Source organism: Cinclus cinclus, chromosome 3 (assembly GCF_963662255.1).
Source record: "Cinclus cinclus chromosome 3, bCinCin1.1, whole genome shotgun sequence".
NCBI lineage: Eukaryota > Metazoa > Chordata > Aves > Passeriformes > Cinclidae > Cinclus > Cinclus cinclus.
Window position 1 is genome coordinate 41,090,399 of NC_085048.1, and position 20,558 is coordinate 41,110,956.

The 20,558-nt window shown below is 37.8% G+C and overlaps 1 protein-coding gene across 1 annotated transcript in view; it reads left to right on the plus strand.

Moving 5' to 3' along the window:
* Positions 1–1,312: 1,312 nt before the first annotated feature.
* Positions 1,313–20,558, plus strand: part of GRIK2 (glutamate ionotropic receptor kainate type subunit 2) — a 354,252-nt gene continuing 335,006 nt past the window's right edge. The window contains exon 1 of the mRNA XM_062489908.1: positions 1,313–1,427. Coding sequence (XP_062345892.1) covers positions 1,313–1,427 — 115 coding nt within the window. The remainder of the gene's footprint in view (positions 1,428–20,558) is intronic.

Sequence of the window (20,558 nt, forward strand, 5' to 3'; positions counted from 1 at the left end):
AAAGTAGTCCACAGAATGGGTTTATCTTCTTTGGAACACCTGGTCAAAAAAACAAACATCTGTGGCTGCATTTGCAGATGTAAACTCAGCATCCCATTATCAAATTGGGAAATGCTGTTGCTCTCACTGAGGACAACAAAATGACAAATTCCATAGATCATAGTATAGGGAGGAACAGCAACATTTCCATAATACTAGAGTGAAAGGAAAGCAGAGTGCAAAATAAGGGAGTGGCAGAATAAAGTGAAAATAAACTAGTAAATCCCGAAGTTACTGTCTTTTGAGCAACACTGCAATTTCAAGCAAGTTTAGCGAAACAGGTCTGTGCATTCAACAAGGTTGTTCCAGCGCTGCCGATTCCTGTTACCTTGCAAAAGCAATCTGGTGCTCCGTTATCACTGGGTCCGGAGCAAGTTCCTAGGGACAGTCAGTACACAAGCCATTGTGTTTATCTTACTTCTTGCATTAAAACGAGTAACAGTTAATGATTGTAAATACCATTATATTTTTTTTCCCCCAAACCTGAACGTTACTCTGATAACCTGCATGACTTTGTTGTCAGCCTTCTCTTTCACAACTCTAAAGCTAAGTGATCTCGACCCAAGCAGTCAGTTATTAAAATACAGGAATTGATTTTCACACAACCGATTCCCTTCTCCCCTCTAACAGTAACCCCCCTCCCCCCCCCCCCCATAGCTATTGTTCAGAACAACTGAATAACTAATAACAGTAAGAAGCATGTAAATTAAACCGAGCTGGCCTCCGACAAAGCTAGGCGATCAGATCGGTTGCATAATAGAAATTGGGAAGGCTGTCTGGCAGGCAGCCTTAAAGAGAGAGAAGCTATCTCAATTTCTCTCACTTAATCTTGGCTTCGCGTCAGAAGCTGTGCAGCAGTGCAGTAGAATGGGAGCACGGCAAAAGCTTCGCCAGTGAAACGGCGGGTGCTCGCTATGTGGCGGTACCTCAGCGATTTCTCGAGCTGGATTACCTATTGATTTTCCTCCTTTCTCGCCTCCCAGGTTTACTCGGCTGGACATTGTGTGTGTTTGGATTTCTCAAGGATTCTCCCCCGACTAACATGGATGTCCCACCATTCCTTGCAGTTGAAGGTTGCTCCTTGGCGCAGTGAATGAAGAACATGCAGAGATTGCTAATGGGTTTGGGAAGCGTAGACTCTCTGCTCTCTCTGTGACCATGCCGTGATCGTGTCTGAGGGCCATCAGTTTACGTATCCTCATTCTCACCCTACCGGGAAACCTGACGGCTTAGAAGGGGGAAGTAAGGCAGCGCGTGTGTGCATAGAAACATCATGAAGATTATTTCCCATATTGTAACTAATTCAGTCTTCAGATGCATCATTAGACTCCTTCTTTGCTTACTGTGGATTGGATATTCTCAAGGAACCACACATGTATTAAGATTTGGTAAGATTTCCCGACACTTTTCATTGCGTGTTTAAGCCTGAATGTGATATATGTAGGATTGACTCAGAAGGGGATGCTGGGGGAAGAGCTGGGACGTGCTATCGGAGTCGGGCAGCAAAGTCCTTCTGTATTTTGCATCCGGAGGGATGAATTGCTGTGTGATTTTTTTTTTTCTGTCTCTACTGCTCGTTGTAGCCGTAGTAACGGCACGATGGTGATGATAATTATAATAACAATAGAAAAAAGACTGTCAAACGCGGTTGCCTACGGCTCTGCGCAGCTTGTGTGGCTTCCTCGTAATTGTTTCCATTGTTTTGCTTTATTGTTTCCATAGTAGGGAAAAGTATGGCTAATACGGGACTTGATCAGTAAAAAATCTGTCAAGTAGTTGTTAAGTTTCTGCCGCCCGTCTCTGATCCCCCTCCCCCCCCCCACCCCGACCCGATCCCGTGCGGGCGTAACGCTGTGATTTGAGACCTTTGGGCTGATTTCCCTTGAAGTAGCTGTCTGTTTGCTTGACACTTGAGTGGCGTTTAGGGCTAGAGAAGAGATAATTTATGTCTTGACCGGTGCTCGGGGAAGAGCTTTGAGCTTTCGCCGTACCTTTCGAAAGCACAGCTTTTCTATGTGAGGAAAGTTGTAGGAGTTCCTTCCTCTCCCGGGAAAAAGAAGAAAAAAAAATAGATCAGAATGACATTTCAAGAATAGAGGGTTTGCAGTCTAAAGGCTATCCTAGCTCGACCAGGGCACTAACCTTAAGAGCTCTGCCTCTGCAAGCGCGCGTATTCGTGTGTCTAAGCAAGCAAGCGAGGGACAAATTCCAGCCGCTCCATCCCCTACAGAAGTTTTGCAGTGAGGAAGGGCAGGACGGAAAGTACGGAAAGCAGGTCCGAAGGGGTCTATGCGGCCGGGGATGTTCTTCGGTGCTAGTCCGGGGCGAGCTACAGGCTGAAAATTGTTCCCCCATACAAGCGGCATCCTCTGTGCCTGCCGACAGCATGGGTGCAGGGAGGAAGAGCGGATCTCCCGCATTCGCGCTGTCCGCGATAAACTGTGGCAGCAGCTGCATCCATTTCTGTGGGGCACAGAAATCTCTTGCCTTTGCCTGGGAATAACGCCTTGGCTTGTATCTATTTTAAATCAGCACCCCCGCGCACACTTTTATATGGAGGGGAAGGTGAGTAATGATTAATAAGTCACCAGGCTGTTACCAATCTCGTGTGCTGAATTCCTAGCAGCACTTTTTTCCTGCTTCCATCTAGTCTAAAGGTGGTGCTTAAGGCACGTTGCTCTTAGCAACCGTCCTCAGGAATGCCTGTTTCTTTGGACATGGCTAAAAGGGCCCGTATATAATTGTGTGGTCTATTTTTGCAATCAGTCTGATCCATAACCATGGCCATGAATTTAGTGTTGGATGTAACTGGCACTGGCCAGCTGTCTGTCTCTAGGAGCCTGAGTTACTTTTAGGTATAGCTATGTAAACAAACATCTTCCTGACCACAGCACTAGCAAGAGGTGGACTTTCCTTCTTTAATGCGGCATTCCCTCTGAAATGTTAGTTAAGTGTATCTCTGGAGGCAGCCCTAGAGAGCAGCGGTTTGGCAAGAGTTAGAGCAATAAATAATTCCGAAGCTGAAAGGTGATGCAGTGGGTCTGTTGCCCAGTGACACGGTGGTGCATGCGTATGTATGTTTTACTGGGCTAACTTTCCAACTGAGTCCTGGTCACACAGCTGGTCAACGAGTTGTGCTCACTCCACAGTTTGTAGCAGCGAAGGAGAAATCCGTTTCTGCATCTCTGCCCTGTCTTTGAAAAAAATTGTCGCCAAACCATCACAGAACATTAGAAGTCGGTAGAGAGCAGTTGATAAGTTTATTTTATTGTGGAGAATGTTAGATATGGAAAGAGCAGAAAGTTTTCGCCCTGCTCATCCGGGCCTGATTCACATCTCTGTTTTAAAGGGAAGAGGATTTAGCTTAGTGCAGCCTAAGTCACTCTGTCTGTGACCACGAGAGAACCTCCACGCCTTCCCCAAAGGCTGACATCTCTATCTCTGCGTAGGGCATAGCATGGTGGAGGGAGGCGACAGGGATTGACCTGTGGAAAAGCTTTGGTTATTTCTAAGGGGGAATTCCCCACCGAGTCCTCTGGGTTCCCCTGCTATCAGTCCCTTCGGGATGTCCTTGCGACCAGGAGAACGGGATGCCGAGGAGTCCTTGCCGAGGAGAAACGAGAGCTGAGGAGACTCCCTCCAGAAGGCAGCCTGCCAGCCCCCGCTCTTCTTCCTCAGCCAGCAGTGCTATGGCAACAGGGGAGAGCTTGAAGGCTGCCAGAGCTGCAGCCCCCTCATTTCTCCTTTGCAAATTAGCCCATGGATTCGCATTGTCCTTCCCACGGCTCCTCTCATTGTTGGGACTAGCCAGCATGTCCTTTCTCTCTCTCCCTCTCTCTCCCTAAAGCTACCTTTTAGCAACCACACAGGGAATTCGAACCGCGTGGGTTATCTGTCAAATTCGTGAGGTTATTTCTGTTTGTAGCTTATGGAGCGAACAGGGAGAGAAGCTGGTGCGATGGCACCGTTCCTTTCCCAGGACACTAGCTTAGGCATCTGGACACCCGCCTGCTGCTGCTGCCGGAGTTGGGCGCCGTGGTATTCGGGCATCGCACGAGGCGCCCTTCCTGAACGACACATTGCCTCGGGTGGCATGTGACCAAGCTCCCTCCTTTGCCCTTTTTGAACACTTTCCCTCAGGCGAGCCCAGGGAACGCTGAAGGTGAAGTTTGTTTATATGGTACTCGAGGGTGTCAAATGGGAACAGCCCTAAACCATTGGTGCGGATAAAAGATAGGTCCCACCTAGACGAGGAAGAAAGGCAGCAGCCTTGTATTTGTCTCTCCGCTCTGCTAAGTGTGATGGAAACCTTTTCCTTATCGCTTGGCACTGAACAAAAGCCAAAATACGTGACCGCCGGCACATGCTTTACGTGATCGGGGATCGCATTTCGCAGCTTTCCGATTCACTGCTCCTGTGTAAACTCAGACCCACGGCAGCGGCTCCCAGGAAATTACAGGGAACTCAGCAGATCCAGAGCCCAGCCGTAGTGGGCAGAGGGACGGATCGGCTGGGCTCGTCGGACTGCTTTTCTTAGGTCTGCCTTTACCTCCTGAAGACATCTTAACACCTTGTCGCCGAAATGCTGAATTAACAAGCCATTAAGGGCTGTTAACACCTCTAATTGTTCACCTGTGTTTTCAGAAACCCACCCCTCGTCTTGCCCAAGGCAGTAAGAGCCTGGGCTATTTAAACCCCCTTCTTTTCCACACCTGATATAGAGTTTGATTGTCAGCGCTTTGAAGTCTGGAGTGCTCTAAGATCCCTCTTCTATTTAAACTGCCCGTTTCCGGCCTTGTCTCTACTGCCGTGAGCAATTCGCCTTTCCTATAGCAAAGGTGGGAAGAGAGATCTGTGACGGGAAGGTGAAAAAAGTTTGGCCACTGTATTTGCTCTCGTTATTCGTGGAAATGTGGTGAAAGACTAAAGATTTCCACTGCAGGGTGCTCACTTTCCTGATAAGTTTTAACCCACTTTGTGTGATGTGTTATTTTCTTCAGAACATTCAAGAAGGGTAAAGACAAGTAGAGGCATATACCTGTAGTTTTGACTTTTTGGTTCTTTGGAGTTGCTTGACTTGAAGCAGATGAGAAAGGGAACTGAATGTTTTGTGGTACAATGAACTACAAAGGAAGGGCGTGTGCGCCCATGTGGCTTCTTACGGCTTAAAAGCAAAAGAAAGTGAAGAGAGATAGGAAAAGCTTTTCAAGGGCAAAAGCAAGAGTTTTGAACTCTCACTAGAAGCATTTCTTACTACTGATTATTTTTATTTTTTTTTTCTAAAAATCCACCATACCAAGTCCTCATGGAACCCAGCACTTCCCTGTTGCCCTACATAAAATAATAATCGTAGCAAATCAAACGTTATAAAAGACATTATAAAATAATGTCTTCTTTGTGATTTAGGGGAAAAATCCCCCTCATTTTTCAGCTCCTTTGTGGGAACCCCGAGAGGGGAATTGCTAGGTGTTTGAGTCTTCCTCTGTGAAGATTTAGTATGGATTTCATCTGACATACTTCTTAGCTGAGCTCGTTTGTCTCAAATGAGTTTATCTCCATATAATTGTTTTTATGAGCTTGAGTGTGGCAAAATCAGAGAATAGGCTGGCTCGTTGCATCCACTGCCTGTGGAGGTGACAGTGGGTGTCAAAATACATGGTTCCGGGATTCAGGAGAGCATTTCAAAATTATAGCAATTAAAACCAGCGAAGTCATGGCACAGCAGTGGGAACTAGCTCTGTACAGATGTGTATGAGACAAGAGGTCAAATGAAAAATACTTGCTGGGTAATCGAATGGGATTAATCTTAAGGGACTTGCATTAACTCTCCTGGATGTGTGCTATCTTTCCCTTGGATTTTGCACTGACATCCTTTTAGTAGGAGAAGGTAAGGTTTCTGTCTCTATTTGAGAGAAACAAACAAAAAAAAAGTACATATCTTGTTTGAGTGGGGAAGGCAGTCAAGAGTGTAATGAAAATCTGCAAGCCAAACTCAGGGGTCCATGTCTTGGCAAGTCCAGCATTCAGAGCCAATGAAAAATTTACTGCCAAGGTGAAGAAGCTTTCAATATCTGTTAACATCCTCACGAAGAGGAGTTCAAAATCAGTCTTATAAACAACAACAGAAATCTTTGAAAGAAGAGTAAGGTTAAGAGCCTCGGGAGGCAGCAAGGAGGTGAAAAGCATTGTTATTGACTGGTCTAGATTAAACAGCACAGAGGAAGATTTCAATTTGATAACGTCACAACCCTTCCTGTTTTTCTTTGCTGCTTCTGCTGACAATTTTGTAAGGTAATTAAATTGGCTGATTGAAGTCACAGTGGTCATGGGGCGATAAAGACCGTTTGGATTTAATGGAATTTAGAAACAACGGTGCACTGCACACAACTCTTACAGAACGAGAATTTTAATGACTCATTCAGGGTGCTGACTACATAGAACGTCCTGGACGAGTTTAATTGAAAGGGCAAAGCTGATTAGCTGTATACAGTCTTTATTGCACTAGATAGGGGAATTAGACTTATCCTTTTAAAAGACTCATTATTGCATTATCAAGATTTAATGTAGGTTAAGAAAGCTTTCATCCGTGTGGGTTTTCTGGAATATCCCCAGATCCTTTCACCCAGTGTTTGGAACACCAATAGTCTCATAAAATGGTTTTCACACAGTTGCCTGATAGCTTGTATTCTTACTGAGTGCTTATTCTTACTGATAGCTTGCTTCTTACTGCCTCTTGTCCTTTGAAGAGATGCAATGTTCAAGTAATACCTCCAGTTTAAATGTGGTTGCTGAAATAAATTATTTCTGCCACTAGAGATAAGAAACTAGAGAAAAGGAGATTTTTCTAAACTCAAATATTAGAATTTAGTTTTAGGTTTTTTTTCCCCCATTTATGTATTTATTTCATACCAGAGAAAATCCCCTCAATTTAGGGAAAAAAGCAAACCAAGCATTTTGTAGTCATTGTAAATAAAGCAGATCTTTGTCCCCTACTTAATGCGTTTACCTCGTGTGTTTCTGAGTTTTAACCTTCATCCTCTTTAATCTCTTTCAGAGAAACAATTACTAGAAGGTATGTCAGTAATGTAAAAGAGAAAATAGAGGGTGCCTTATTTCCATACTCCCCAATCTGCAAGGCAAATTAATTTTTCCTGAATAAGTTTTTTATAGTGTTATTCTGTAATGTATGTTGGAAGATTAGATTAAACAGCATGATAACATAATGACATAATGTCATTATGCTGTCACATCTGAACTGGAATATAGAGAATCAATGATGACTGTAATATTAATACTTATAATTTTGTGTGTTTTCTGTGCCATCCATGCTGTGTTCCTCCCTTTCTTCTCCTCACTCCCACCCCATTTCCCCCCGGTGTCCTTTGGTTCCTTTGTTATACAATAATAATAATTGTCTTGGGCACCTTCAATTTAAACAGCCAAAGCTCTCAGTAATGCAAAGAATACAGAACAAATATGTGGTGATCATTATTCCAATACTGGAGCTCAGCCATATTTGGATAAAGCAGGTGGTATATTAGTGCTATGTAAAACACTTAAACTCAAAAACATGATCTAAGTTTAATTTAAAAGTATTTATTAATGAATTAAAAGCACCGTGCTTTTTATTTCCTTTAGGCAAAAGTTGGGAATGACAAATAGGTGTAACACTCAAGTCAAGACTGCTCTTCTTACATTACTGAAAAGCCATGCTTGCACCACAGTTTGCAAGTGACTTGGATCAGTCATGATTCAGATTTCCTTGAACATTTTTCTTCTAATCCAAAATGCTATTGAAACACAGTAACTCATCTAGAAATATGTCTGGTAGGTTGCTTTGAAATTAAATACGCATTTTTAGATAACAGGATTTTTAAGTGTTTCCATTTCCCGATGTTTCTGCCTGGGGCATAGGAAAAGAGGTTCCCTGCTGGTATTGTGAGTGGAGGCTGTAGTAGGAGTAGCTTAATGTGCAGCTACACTGTAGAGTTTAGATGACAAAGTTTGTTCTTAGTTCACAGTAAAAGTGTTTTTGTTATCCATGCATTGGAAGGCAATTTCATTTAGGCGTTTTAGAGGATTTTGGAGAAATACATTAATGCACATTATCTGAATGTGTATTTTATTATATTAATATTTCCACTTGCAGACTCTTTAAATCCTATTTTTTTTTTCAAGGAAATGCTTATTTAAAGTAAATTAAACTAGGAATGTTGAAAGTGTCTGTCAGTCTTCCATCATGGGGGAAAAAAACCTCATTAGAGTCATTAATTCTTGTATAAGGCTTCATAACTGACCGAAGAGTGTGTTCCTACTTTGCTGTCAGGAACTGTTATTTAGGAGACTTGATGTCCTTTTACATTTAAAGTGATTACTTATTTGCCCTCTTCTTTTCTTCTATCTTTATATTTTACTGTGTGTCTCTGTTTACTAATTTAAAAAAAAAACATTTTATATGATTTCAGTACATATAGCTAAAGGTTAGCATCATATTTTTGCAGACAAAGGGAAAAATGTGGTTTCATGGAGGGGCAGAATAATTTTGAAGGAAAAATATTTGTTTGGTTTGTTTTTTTCATTTTGTTTTGTACCTTGATCCTGTATTTGATTATTTCCTCTCACTTTGTCTTTTTTTCCTTAACTATTTTGAAATGGTGAAATAGGTAGTGGCTACTTATATGAAAAGGAATGTATATTTGAATATGTTTTGTTCTGGTCCTTCTTGGAAAGTCATTATTTTTCTAACTTTCTGGGAAAATCTGTGGAAGAAGTAAAAAATCTGGAAGTTCTCATTTCTGTCTTACAACTAAACTCTTAGTCTAAGCCATGCCTCAGGGCTCCTCTGCAGCATTTGGGGAGTGAACAAGGCAGAGGATTAGACAAGGTTGACTTAAGCTGGATAACTCTTATGTGGCTTAAGTTAGACAAGACGAGCCATTTTCATCATGGAATCAGCAATATGGTGAAGTCAAAGTGGACTAAGTGTTTCCCCCCCCAGGCTTTAGTGCTTATTACAACATATTGAACGTTTTCTTTTTTTTTTTTTTTTTTCAGATGGAAATTTAAAAGGGAAAGATTAATATATAAATGGGTCATCAGTTTCTTCCTGACATGAAAATAAAAAATGCTGAATCAGAGACTGCTCACTCATTCTGCTAAAAGCTTGCCAGCGAGTGGGTGGTGCTTGTTTTCACAATAGACAATCATTGCTAGTCCTGTAAATAAGGACTTGTTTGTGAACACACATATTTAACTGATTACTTACTCTACAGAAATTTATTGAATGAAGCTTATCAAGCTTGCTTCAAAAGGTGCCGGAATATTTCAGTTTGAAAGAGTGTGCTGTCTTTATACATAGCTCTTTATGTATGTCCAGTGCTATATTTCAAATTGTCACATTCCTCTGAATATAGAAATAGCTATTCCTTTAAAATGGTTTTTGTCCTAAGGTAACTGGTACTGAATATAAAACAATTTTCTTAAAAAAAGAGCAGATATGTGATTAGGCAATAATCTGGGCAAATTTATAAAGGATTAGTTTATTATTGAACTTGCCATCCATTTGGGCTTTTTGTCCTCCCCTAGGAGCTAAATATATACCAGCTATTTCAATCAGCTCAAGAGCTAAACATATGCCAGCTATATCAATCAACTCACATTTATGCTGTTATTTAGAAGTTGCACAATTAGGACATGATTTACCAAAGAGTCCATAATTAAAATAATTACACTAGTAAGCATGAAATGTTTGTAAGAAAATCGGAGTTTCATAGCTTACAATTGTAAAATTTGACTTTCACTTTTTTAAGCATGTAAGCAAATATTTTCAGTCCTGCCCCAACTGTTCACATTGCAAAATTTTGATGAAACCATTTCTTTTACTTGGAAACCAATTAATTCTTCTATTTCTACCTACATTTTTAGTGTGAGTACTCAATCATTAGTCAATACCAACTACTGAGATTGTCAGAGATGTACAGTCCTTGAGAGTTTAGTGCTAAGTTGATTTATGATGGTCTGTTTTATCTTTACACCACGGATGATATAAGGAATTTTGCATCATTTCCTATGTGGTAGCTCAAAACTACAATTTATGGATCAAATATTGAAATAAGATAACTTGCAGTATGCCTTAGGTCTGATTGTCCTCTAATTTTCTGTTCAGTTCAGTTGCTTTTTTAGTATGAAGTGAAATAAGAATCAAAGCTGTAGCACGGTGTTCAGAAAAAGTGGCTTAGATCTTTCTAATGGTAAACTGAAGTATTTGTGTTAAAGTTCATGGGTATTTGCCAGTTTATCCTAGGTATAGTTATTGGCTGCATGAACTGGTGATAGATTATTCTTCCTAATGCATGATTAGGTCCATAGTGATATTGAAAGCAATGGTCTTTGAGTCAAACCACCTGTGCTGGTCACCATTAGCAAAGATGCTAATTCCAGTTATCTTTTAAAGTCACAATATCTTTTTTTACACCTACATTTGTTCGTCACTTATTTACCTTAACAGTATGTAGGCATGTACTATAAAACAAATTCAACATGATAAAAAAGAATTTGATTGGTGGTGTTTTTTTGTTGTTTTTTTTTTCAGTTGAAAATGGTATACTTGCTGATTAATGCACTTCAGTAGTAGCAGAACCACTTGTTTAACTGATCAAATGCTGGAACACAATCAGAAACATTGTACTATGCAGAAATATATGTAAATAACAGCAAAAATGAAATTTACATATTCTGTAACAGAAAACTATTTTCTAAAGCAACACCTTCATTGATATTTGGAACATTTATCCTACAAGGTAGGAAATCTTTTGAAGAAGAAGTTTCATGTTACTTATTCATCAAGAATTTGGATAAATAGGTACTTTAGGAAGTTTAAAGGCACACAGAGTGTTCTAAAACAGTATCCTAAAGCATTCTAAACATTCTTTTAAAATGCTTAATTACAGTGTTTCTTGGTTTTATATACATTAATGGGAATATGTATGTTCACATTTTAAGTATTTTAATAGCAAATATTTGTTTAAAAATGTCATACAGAACTTTTAATAAATCATCAGCATGCATTTGAGTATTAAAATTCATAATTCTTGTTTCCTATTGTGCCACTTAAGGGCCAATATTAGGACTGAGCCTTAGGGAATCTAACTTGCAACATCTTTGTTTTTCTGATTTCTACTGTTCAACAGTGCTTACAGTTTTAATGCATGCTAACTAACAAAGCTGGGGTTTTTTTTTTATTCAAATGGTAAGACCTTAGCCCAGACACCTTTTCAAGTTAATGATTACTCATTTTTAGAAAGTATTTATATACTGCTTAGAAATACTTACTTTCTCTGGTGTTTTGAGACACCCATATATGCTTCTAGTCTATGCAGCAATCAAAGTTTGATGTTTCACTCTCTGAAGCTGATTTTTGAAAATATTATTGTGCAAAATTCAAATGGAAGGCCAATGACTGGCCATAGCTAATTTGAGGGCAAATTTGGAACTCTTCTTTTTAAAAGAAAATATCAAATATTGAGGGAGTATGTCTTGCTGATTTTTAAAACTGTGCTTTTGAAGCAGTCCATTTCAAAGCTAAGGTTTTTGGTGCTTGCCTTCATACCTTGAGGTGCTGATCTGTTTCAGTCAGTGAACTACTTGGACGCCCAGATAGTCCTGACAATGCTGTTCTCTTCATTTTGTAGAAAGAAAGAACATTGATAAGCAGGATGGAGGTGGCTTGAGAAAAATAATGCAGATCAATTCAAGGCCATCAGTGTTGAACAAATAACAGAAGGGACTTGAAAAGGGTTAATGGAAAAATAATTCTTTTTCTTAAAAGGACATATACAACTGTGCAAGTAGTAAGATTTTTGTTTCTGTCTAGTCAAAATCAAACATAAAAATAACATTTGACAAAATGATCTGATAATTCAACTAAATAAGTATAGCTTTATTTTTTTAAAAACCAAGAATTTGCTCAGTTAAATCCCTTTGCTTGTTACTGAATATTGAGTATGATGTTTACATAAAGAGCAGAAACATAGTTAAAGAATCTATTTTTGCCTAGATTTGTTTTCTTAGCTTTGAAGGAAGCATGCATGGGGTCAGTTCAGGAGAGGTGGTAAGCCCTTTGCATAGCTCATCTGTAAGCAACTGAGGGAAGAAAATGGAAATTTGTGAAAGATACATGTGACTTCTTTCCAGTAATGCTATATGTATTCGTTTGGATGTCCTTGAGAAGGAAAGCCTATAAAATATGAGTGTCATTAAGGCTTATCTCTTCAGATCTCAGCAGACTCTATAATTCACGACATTCAATATGCCTTCAGAAGCTGTGTGACTGTGATACAGTTAAGAAAAATGTGTTCAAAAATGCATTAAATCAGATTTCCTAATGTCTTTTCAAACCTGCCAAAACAATGAAAAGTCACATTTAAAGATCATATCAACATTAGTCAGTCAGAGCATGTTCAGTGTTGTCCATCTTTGACCTTTTGTGTTTGGACGTTGGAGATCTCAAATTGAGCTGTAGATTTGCATTGTTCTGTGCTCATCAACATTCATTAAACACTACTTTTGTTGTAACTTAAGGTAAGACTATGCCCTATACTCAAATAAGCAGTGTGGCTTACTTTTCAGAGTGTTTTTCACTCTTCATTCATGGGAAGATGCTTGAGTTAGATAAAGTTGCTGAATTTAGCTGTCGTGGCCACAGGCACTCTCTTCACAATGATTTCCATTTTTGTCCTTACTGTCATCTTCTAGTTTATAGGAGAGTTGTAACACATATTTTTGGAAGCCTTCCCCACTTTGTTTCTACAGAAAACTGGTGTTCTACTCACCAGAACCAATCTGATGGTTATAAGGGTAGAAAATTAGCTCTTTGTTTTCTACTCCACTGTGGTTATATATTTTAAAAAGTAAACAGTGATATTTTCACTAATCCATATTAACAATTGATTATTGTACTTTTGATGATAAGTCCCTTTAATTATTTTTGACAATAATTTGAATGTCACAAAGTGCTCTTTGTGGCTTGAACAGAGGAACTAGGCAGCAATGATTTTAAAAGTACAGCTCTGTGTGAATGTGCACACAAATACACACACACGTTATTGTGAAGTGGTGACCCAAATGTAGGAAAAAAAAGTGGGCGTATGTTTCCTTTGCTGGAGTTGTCGTTAACGCAAATCAGGAGAAGTGCCTGAGGGTGTATCAGGGGTCTTTGATGGAAGGACTCATAACAATTATCTGTCTGCTTCCTGGCAAGTGGTGTGAACCTGGGACAGCAGAGACCTGTGAAGGTGGCAGAAGCTGTTCTTACAGGGTGTGATTTTCATGGATATTTTCAAAATGGTTGTGTAAACACAAAAATTCAAGCAAGGAACCATGAAATTTAATGAAGAATCCACAAAGTCAAGCCTATTTATGGCAGAAAAAAAAAAGGAAAGCACTAGAATTTTTCTACCCTAAAAAAGATAAACTAAAATCTGTGAATGAAGCTATGGATGTATACATGCTCCTACCTACAACACCCCACTGCAACTGCTAAAAATGTAGAAGTGATATTTGTTAAGACATCCACTCTGTTTGCCAAGGATCAATATTCTTGGTGTAAGGGAAATGTTTGTTTATAGAGGATTTACCTGTGTGAGACCCTCAGTAACTTCCTTTCACTACATTTTTAAGAGGAGGTAATGTTTCAGGCTTCAGCTAGCAGTGCTGTAAATCAGTAGAGCCTAGTGAAGTCCATTTCTGCTACAGTTTAATCTCTTAGATTAAAGCTACAGCACTGCAACAAACCTCTAGGTAAGTTTTCTCAGTCTCAGCTTTTAAGAACCATGATATGCTGAGCTTTTAGTTCTTTGCTGATCAATTAGGCGAGCTTCTGAGGAAGCAGAAGAGTTTTCGTTACTTCTGTATTTGACTTCCCTATTTCATCAGGCACATTTCCACATTTCTTTCAAAAGCTTACCCACATGGATAACTGCACAAATATAGTTAGTAGGCACAAAGCCAGAAGAGATTTTAATTCCATGGATCACCTGTTGAACCATCATTTTAAAGTCCAAGAAGATGGAGTAATAAAATACTAGTTTAAGGTTTAGAGTTCATGTAGCTCTGATACTGAAGTGATAAATTGAAACTAATTTTGTGTTTTTTTGTGGGAAAAACCCACTGGTAACCAGAAAATATTTTCATTGGTGTCGCTGTAAAGATAGTTGAGCTCTTAAGCAAAGTGAAAGGAAAACTGCAAAGGGCTTAGCCTAGGTATTAATGAACTATGTTATGGTTGGTGAAGACTTTTTTGTGCTGTTATACAAAATTTCAAAAAAATTTCTATCAGGGCTGGCAAGGAATAGGGGTATGCTAAGATTTTCAGATGCTTTATGAGTTCTTAAATGCTCTCATTACAGTATTTCATAATTACAGTGTTAGTGACCTGGAAATGCAGAGGCTTGCTTTTTATTTTTCAAATATTTTTAGCCCATGTTTTATAATTACTTCTCTTAGCTATTTTTTTCTGATATTTTTAGAAATTAGTTACCTTTCAATAGAATTGCATATTTTTAAGAAAACCAGTTATGTTTGTTTGCTTCAGAGGTAAAAGTTTTTTTTTAACACATTGATTATCTCAGAACTAGGACTTATGTTAAAACTTCTATAAAAAGTGCTATCATATTTAAGAAAATAACATTATCTTGATTACACCATTATATGTATTTGTAGTAGTTCTTTTAGTAGCAACCAAATATTTTCCTTTTTGTCTTATGGAAACGCTTTGTTCCGTAACACAAAGTGGCACAAAGCTTTTCAAATGAACTCAAGTTCCATTTAAAAAAAAATACTATGTGTAAAAAAAAAAAAAGACATATCGGTCACTATCTTCACCAATATTTTCACTGACAGCTATGAAAAGACAAATGAGCTGCATTTCCATCTTCATATTTCACTACTGCACTTCCACAACTTTTTATGCTGCATGGCTGAATGTCTTTGTCTGAATACTGCTTTACCTTGTATTTACTTTGTCTTGTTCCATTACAATTCCATATTATTCCTTGTCATGTAACATCTTTTACTGTTATTTCAGAATTTATGTAGAAGGAGGAGTTAATTAAAGACTTGGCGTTATCATTGGAGATCTCCAGTGTAATTTAGTAAAAAACTAAAGAGTCACTTTCACAATTTCACTTTTCTGAGGTTTATGACAGCAGTGAAGTGTATGGCCTCTGGGTACGAAGAGGTGTGGAGGTTGGTGTTTTTAGCTGCACAAGCTAGTAACTAACTTGGTAGCTTCTTGTCTTAGAATAAGAATGTGTTCAGCTGGGGTAAAAATATGAAAAGGTTTATTGGAAACTTGGAGTTGAGTGCTTTGATCTTATGTCATAAACCAAACTAATAATAGTATTAATAAAAAACCAAAACAAAAACCCAAACTAAAATACACCCCAAACCAAAACCAAACTCTCTCTGTCCTTCTGGGCACTGATACAACTGTTTCAGAGACAGGGAAGTACAATTTCAAGTGTGCAGATCCACAGAGCATAGTTTCATGCTATACTCAAACAGTGCTGCTGAGAAATGTTACTGTGTCACAAGGAAAGAACTGTTGGCCATTGTTAAAGAGGTAGATCATTATGATCTTCTTGATTGGAGAAATTTTATTATTCACAGTAATCTCACAGCTGCCCGTAGCTGTTGAGAGTCCAAAGCTTAGATGGACAATCAGCTCACTGGTTATGTGGAATAGCGATGTATTATTTTATTTTTAATTTTTTTTAATGGAAAAAAACTATGATCTTGATATTTTATTAAATACATTGTGTTTGTGTACTTTAAGCAGTTGGCATTTTCATCCATAGACCAAGATTCTTCATATGTCAGTTTTCTAGAACTATTTCCTTTATACAAAAGAAAGAGCTGTAAGTATAACCATACATAAAACTGATGACACCATTATGAGATGATTCATTATAAATAAACCTTAAGCAGCCTTGGTCAAGGATCTTGTGTTATCTGCCTGATTTATCTTTTCTTGAAATGGATCGCCTGTGACCTTGCCTTTTTGGATACAACTCCAGTAAACAGATAAATGTTGGTAATGACCAGGCAAACACAAGAGAAGCTTCAATCATATTAAAACAAAATATTACTTTTGAAAAACACAAATTTGAGTATCATACCTAAATCCTTGCCTCTGGTTCTTGGGAATCTACCAATAGTTATGGGTAGTTATTTTTTTAGAATGTTGATAAACGCTGAAAATATATTAAATGAAATAAAGTTATCTTTTAAAAGGAATGCTAGTTAATCATGTGCCACAATTGGATTTTGCATTAGTTTTTACAGATGCATCTCTTGTACTACAATGGGAAAGGCCATGTTTCAGAACTGTGTGTCTTACTTCCATGTTACTTCTCAAAACATTCTGAAATTCATCCTAATCCTGCTTAATAATAATAATAATAATAATAATAATAATATTGAATGTTCAGTTTCTTACAGTAGTGATATAAAATTCCTGCATGTATTTTGCAAAGCATTAGAATTGCTTTTTAGCAGTTGCCATGGTAGGTTGTAGGATTCCATATGAAGGGATAAAGAAGAAAAAAAGCCAACACAGAAAATTGAACATTTCCTAAGTTCTGTTTTCACTTATGGAAATAGCAGGTACATATTGTGTCATGTCCCTGTGCTGTTCCCCCTGTATTGGTGGGGAGACACCTATTGGAATGCATAATACGTACTTTTTGGTCTGATGGAAATGACAATTTTTTTACCTGTGGATAAAATAAATTTTTATAAATTAAACTCTGTTTAAAAACCTAATCATAGGCTTTTCTTAATGACCTTACATTTTGCATTTAAAAACTTATGGCTTTTAAATTTGAGTAACTTTGGAATCTGTGGGGGTTTTCTGTGTTTGTTTGGTTTTTGTTGGGTTTTTTTTCTTTTGATAGGTCTTCTTTAAGGTATTTTGGGTGTGGTTTGTATGTTTGGGGTTTTTTGATCCATAATAAAGTAATAATATTTTTTCTATTAAATGAAATTCTTCAAGTTTGGCTTTGAGTCAGCATTCCAAGGAATCTGCCAACATGAATAAGGTATCTATTTCCTGATAAAACCAAATTCTCCTCCCCCAACCTGGTTACAATGAAATTTTTTTTTTTTCAGTGTTTACACAAATAATCTTTGATTCTTAAGCTGACTGCATTTTCCACACCTGCTATTTGTGCTCGGGCATGCACTTGGGGGTGCAGCCACCCTGGATCATACATGAACTGATTGTTTTTCTGAGAGGAGAGAACTCCTGAAAGTTAATGTTTGACATTAATCCTTCCACATTTTTGCTGTTATTTGGTATTTGGCTGGTGAGACCAGTATATATGACAGTAGTTGATTTTACTGCTACTTTGTTATCGAAGCTTTTCTTCACTCAAACTTGTCATATTAAATCTCTGATTGCTGGGAGATTGGTTTTACCTCTCATTTTAATGTGCTGTTGAAATAACCTCAAAGGTGGGCAGTCTTCTTGCAGGGGATTTTATAGCTGGCTAAAGAGCTGTAAATAGAAAATATTGTCTATTACATAATCCAAGGGTTTGATGGATTATTTGCTCACATTATATTAAAGAGTCAGGAAATGCTAATAACGAGTTGAAATATGCATCTCTAAACAAATAGAATCTGAAAATAATTTAGATTTTGACCCAAGTTGAGGGCTTTATTGAATCCAGGATGACTCTATGTGTTTGCAGGCTTGTCTTAGAAAAGTATACCCTACATGGCTGGATACCTGTGGAAAAAAAAAAAACAATTCTGCAAAGGTGCTTAAATCTGATTATTTGAGACCAGCTAAATACCTATCCACTTAGAATTACAGCATTCAATTACTCACAGACTGTAATGAATGACTTCATTAATGCAGAAGTTAAATATTCACAGAAATAATAATAAAAATTTTGCTTAACATCTTGACTTCACAATTTTGATTTGAAGCTTAATGCAGTTTCCAGCTTCAGAAAAGATTCTGCAGTTTCCTTGTCAAATTTATGAAAATATATTCAAATAACATAATTGGTTTAGAAGAAATCCCTCTGGTTGTTCAAAGCAAGTATTGTGGACCCTTTCACTCGGTGTATGTTTCACAAAATAAATGTTATTTTGAAACATATCTATAAAATCAAAACAGATGGGTCTTGAAACAAAGCATATGGGTATACATATGCCTAAAACGTTCTTTAGAATGAACCTCCTATGAGCTGTGTTATAGAATTGTTGGGAAATGCTCTCCTGGTGAAGTGACTGTTTTTGTCTTTTTAGATATCACAGGAAATATAGGTATTTGAAAACAAACTTTCAAAATATAGTATCGTTATAATATAATAATAATATTATAATATTGTAATGTTAATTATAATATAATATCAGTGGGTGCTGGGAACTTACTAGCAACGTTTCCAGCAGTACTTTCAATGAAAGGTTTCCAGTGTAACTGTAGACAACATCATGTGAGCAGAACTTGATTTTTTTTTCTGTTCTTAAGCTGGCTGAAATGTAGGCAGGAAAATATGAAATATCTTCAAGCAGTAACTAAATAATGTAAGCATTTGTTTTCACTTGTGGAATGTGTTACTATTCTGTGACTATTTTTGGCTGTTTTCCTCTTGTCTTGATCTTGGAACACCTAAATGCCAACATCTCAACATGCACATACAGCAGCCTGAATAACTCATTTAACAATGAATTGGTTTAGTCTTTATGTCTGAGGGAAATATCAGGAACAGATAATTTGGCAGGGATTTTGCAGTAAACGTTGTTTTCCTTAACTAGAGATACATTTTGAAAAATTTATTTTTCAGTGGAAGTAAATGCTTTCAAATTAATGTATTCCTTCTCTTAGAATATGCTGGTGAATGTCTGAAATATTCCAAAGGTGGAATTTCCATTTTGCACTGTGACTGCTTTAAATGAAAGAATATTGATATACAATTTTAAACCTTAAGAACTGAGTAATGAATAATAGCTCCTGGACTTCTCTGTTCCCTTTTTGTTTTATATTCCATTTCCATTAATTTCTTTCTTCATTAATCCCACAGCTTTATCCATCCTTTGCAATTTCAAGCTAGAGAAAACAAATTAAGAAAAAAAACCTCCTGTTAATTGACTTTATTTGCTTTAATGCTGCTAGTCCATATTATCTCCTCTCTTAAATTGAGTTTGGGATTGCCAGCTTTAAGGGTATTACACTGCATTTTGGGATGCTGCCAGCATATCCAGAGTAAATATATTTAAATCAAAGCTAAGCTGCTTAAAATATTCATGTTATGCTCTTAGTATGGTTTAGAGGAATGTGAAACCATTTAAGACTTGCAAACTTGTTTTATGGCAAAAAATGCATTGGGCATATAGCCTAAATTGATAGTAACTGTTAATTTTGTTTAATAGGGGATGGTTTCACCATACATTCAGGGGCTGATTTGGAATTTATTGCATCATGCAAATGCACAAGTTATAGCCATAAAGAAAAATCTTTTTAACTGAAAGCAAGTGTGAGAAAAGGAATATTCTGAGTAGATAACACATGTTTGCTTTGAACAGTTAAATGCATTTCTTTTATGCAATACGTTTTTATGTATTGCAGGAAACTTTGAATATTAAAATCAATAATACACTAATTCAGAATAGTATTTTAAAATAGGACAAAAGAGAAATATCTACAAATGTGATAGTAAAAATATGGTATCCTGTGGAGAAATAGATCCTGTAAGAGAAGCAAACCCAGAAATTTAATATTCCTGAGGCTAGTCAGCCTCACATCAATCCTTGGAAAGGTGATGGAATGCATCATCCTGGGGGTCATCTCCAAGCACATGGGAAACAAGAAGGTGATCAGGAGTAGTCAGCATTGATTCATCAGAGGCAAATCATTCTTTGCCAACCTGGTTGCCTTCTACAGTGAGACAACTGCCTGGATGGATGAGAGGAGAGCAGTGGATATTGTCTACCTGGCCTTCAGCAAGGCTATTGACATTCTCTCTTGGTATCCTCATGGTAAACTCTGGAAGTGAATGGCAGATCCCAGAGGATCGTGATCAGTGGCACAGAATTTAGTTGGAGGCCTGTCACTAGTGCTGTCCCCCAAGGCTCAGTACTGGGCCCAGAATTGTTTAACTTATTCATCCACGACTTGGTTATTGCCTCCTGGTTGCTACAGAATCCAGAAAAAAAGCAAATTCTGTTTTAAGAGTTATAAAACTGTGGATTTATTCTACAGTGTGCCTGTGTAGGTCTCTGTTTACCAGTCCGTTTATCCATCTCATTCAGACAAAGACAGTTGAAACTCTAAATAATATGGGGTAAATATGTGTGGGGAATGAAGGTTTAATACCAAGCCCCATCAAGTTCCTGAATTACCAGTTCTTAAAAGGTGCTTATAAAGAAAGATGAACATAAAATTTTTTGTAGGGTGTCTTGCAATAGAACAAGAGGTAGTGGTTTTAAACTAAAAGAGGGTTGATCTAAGG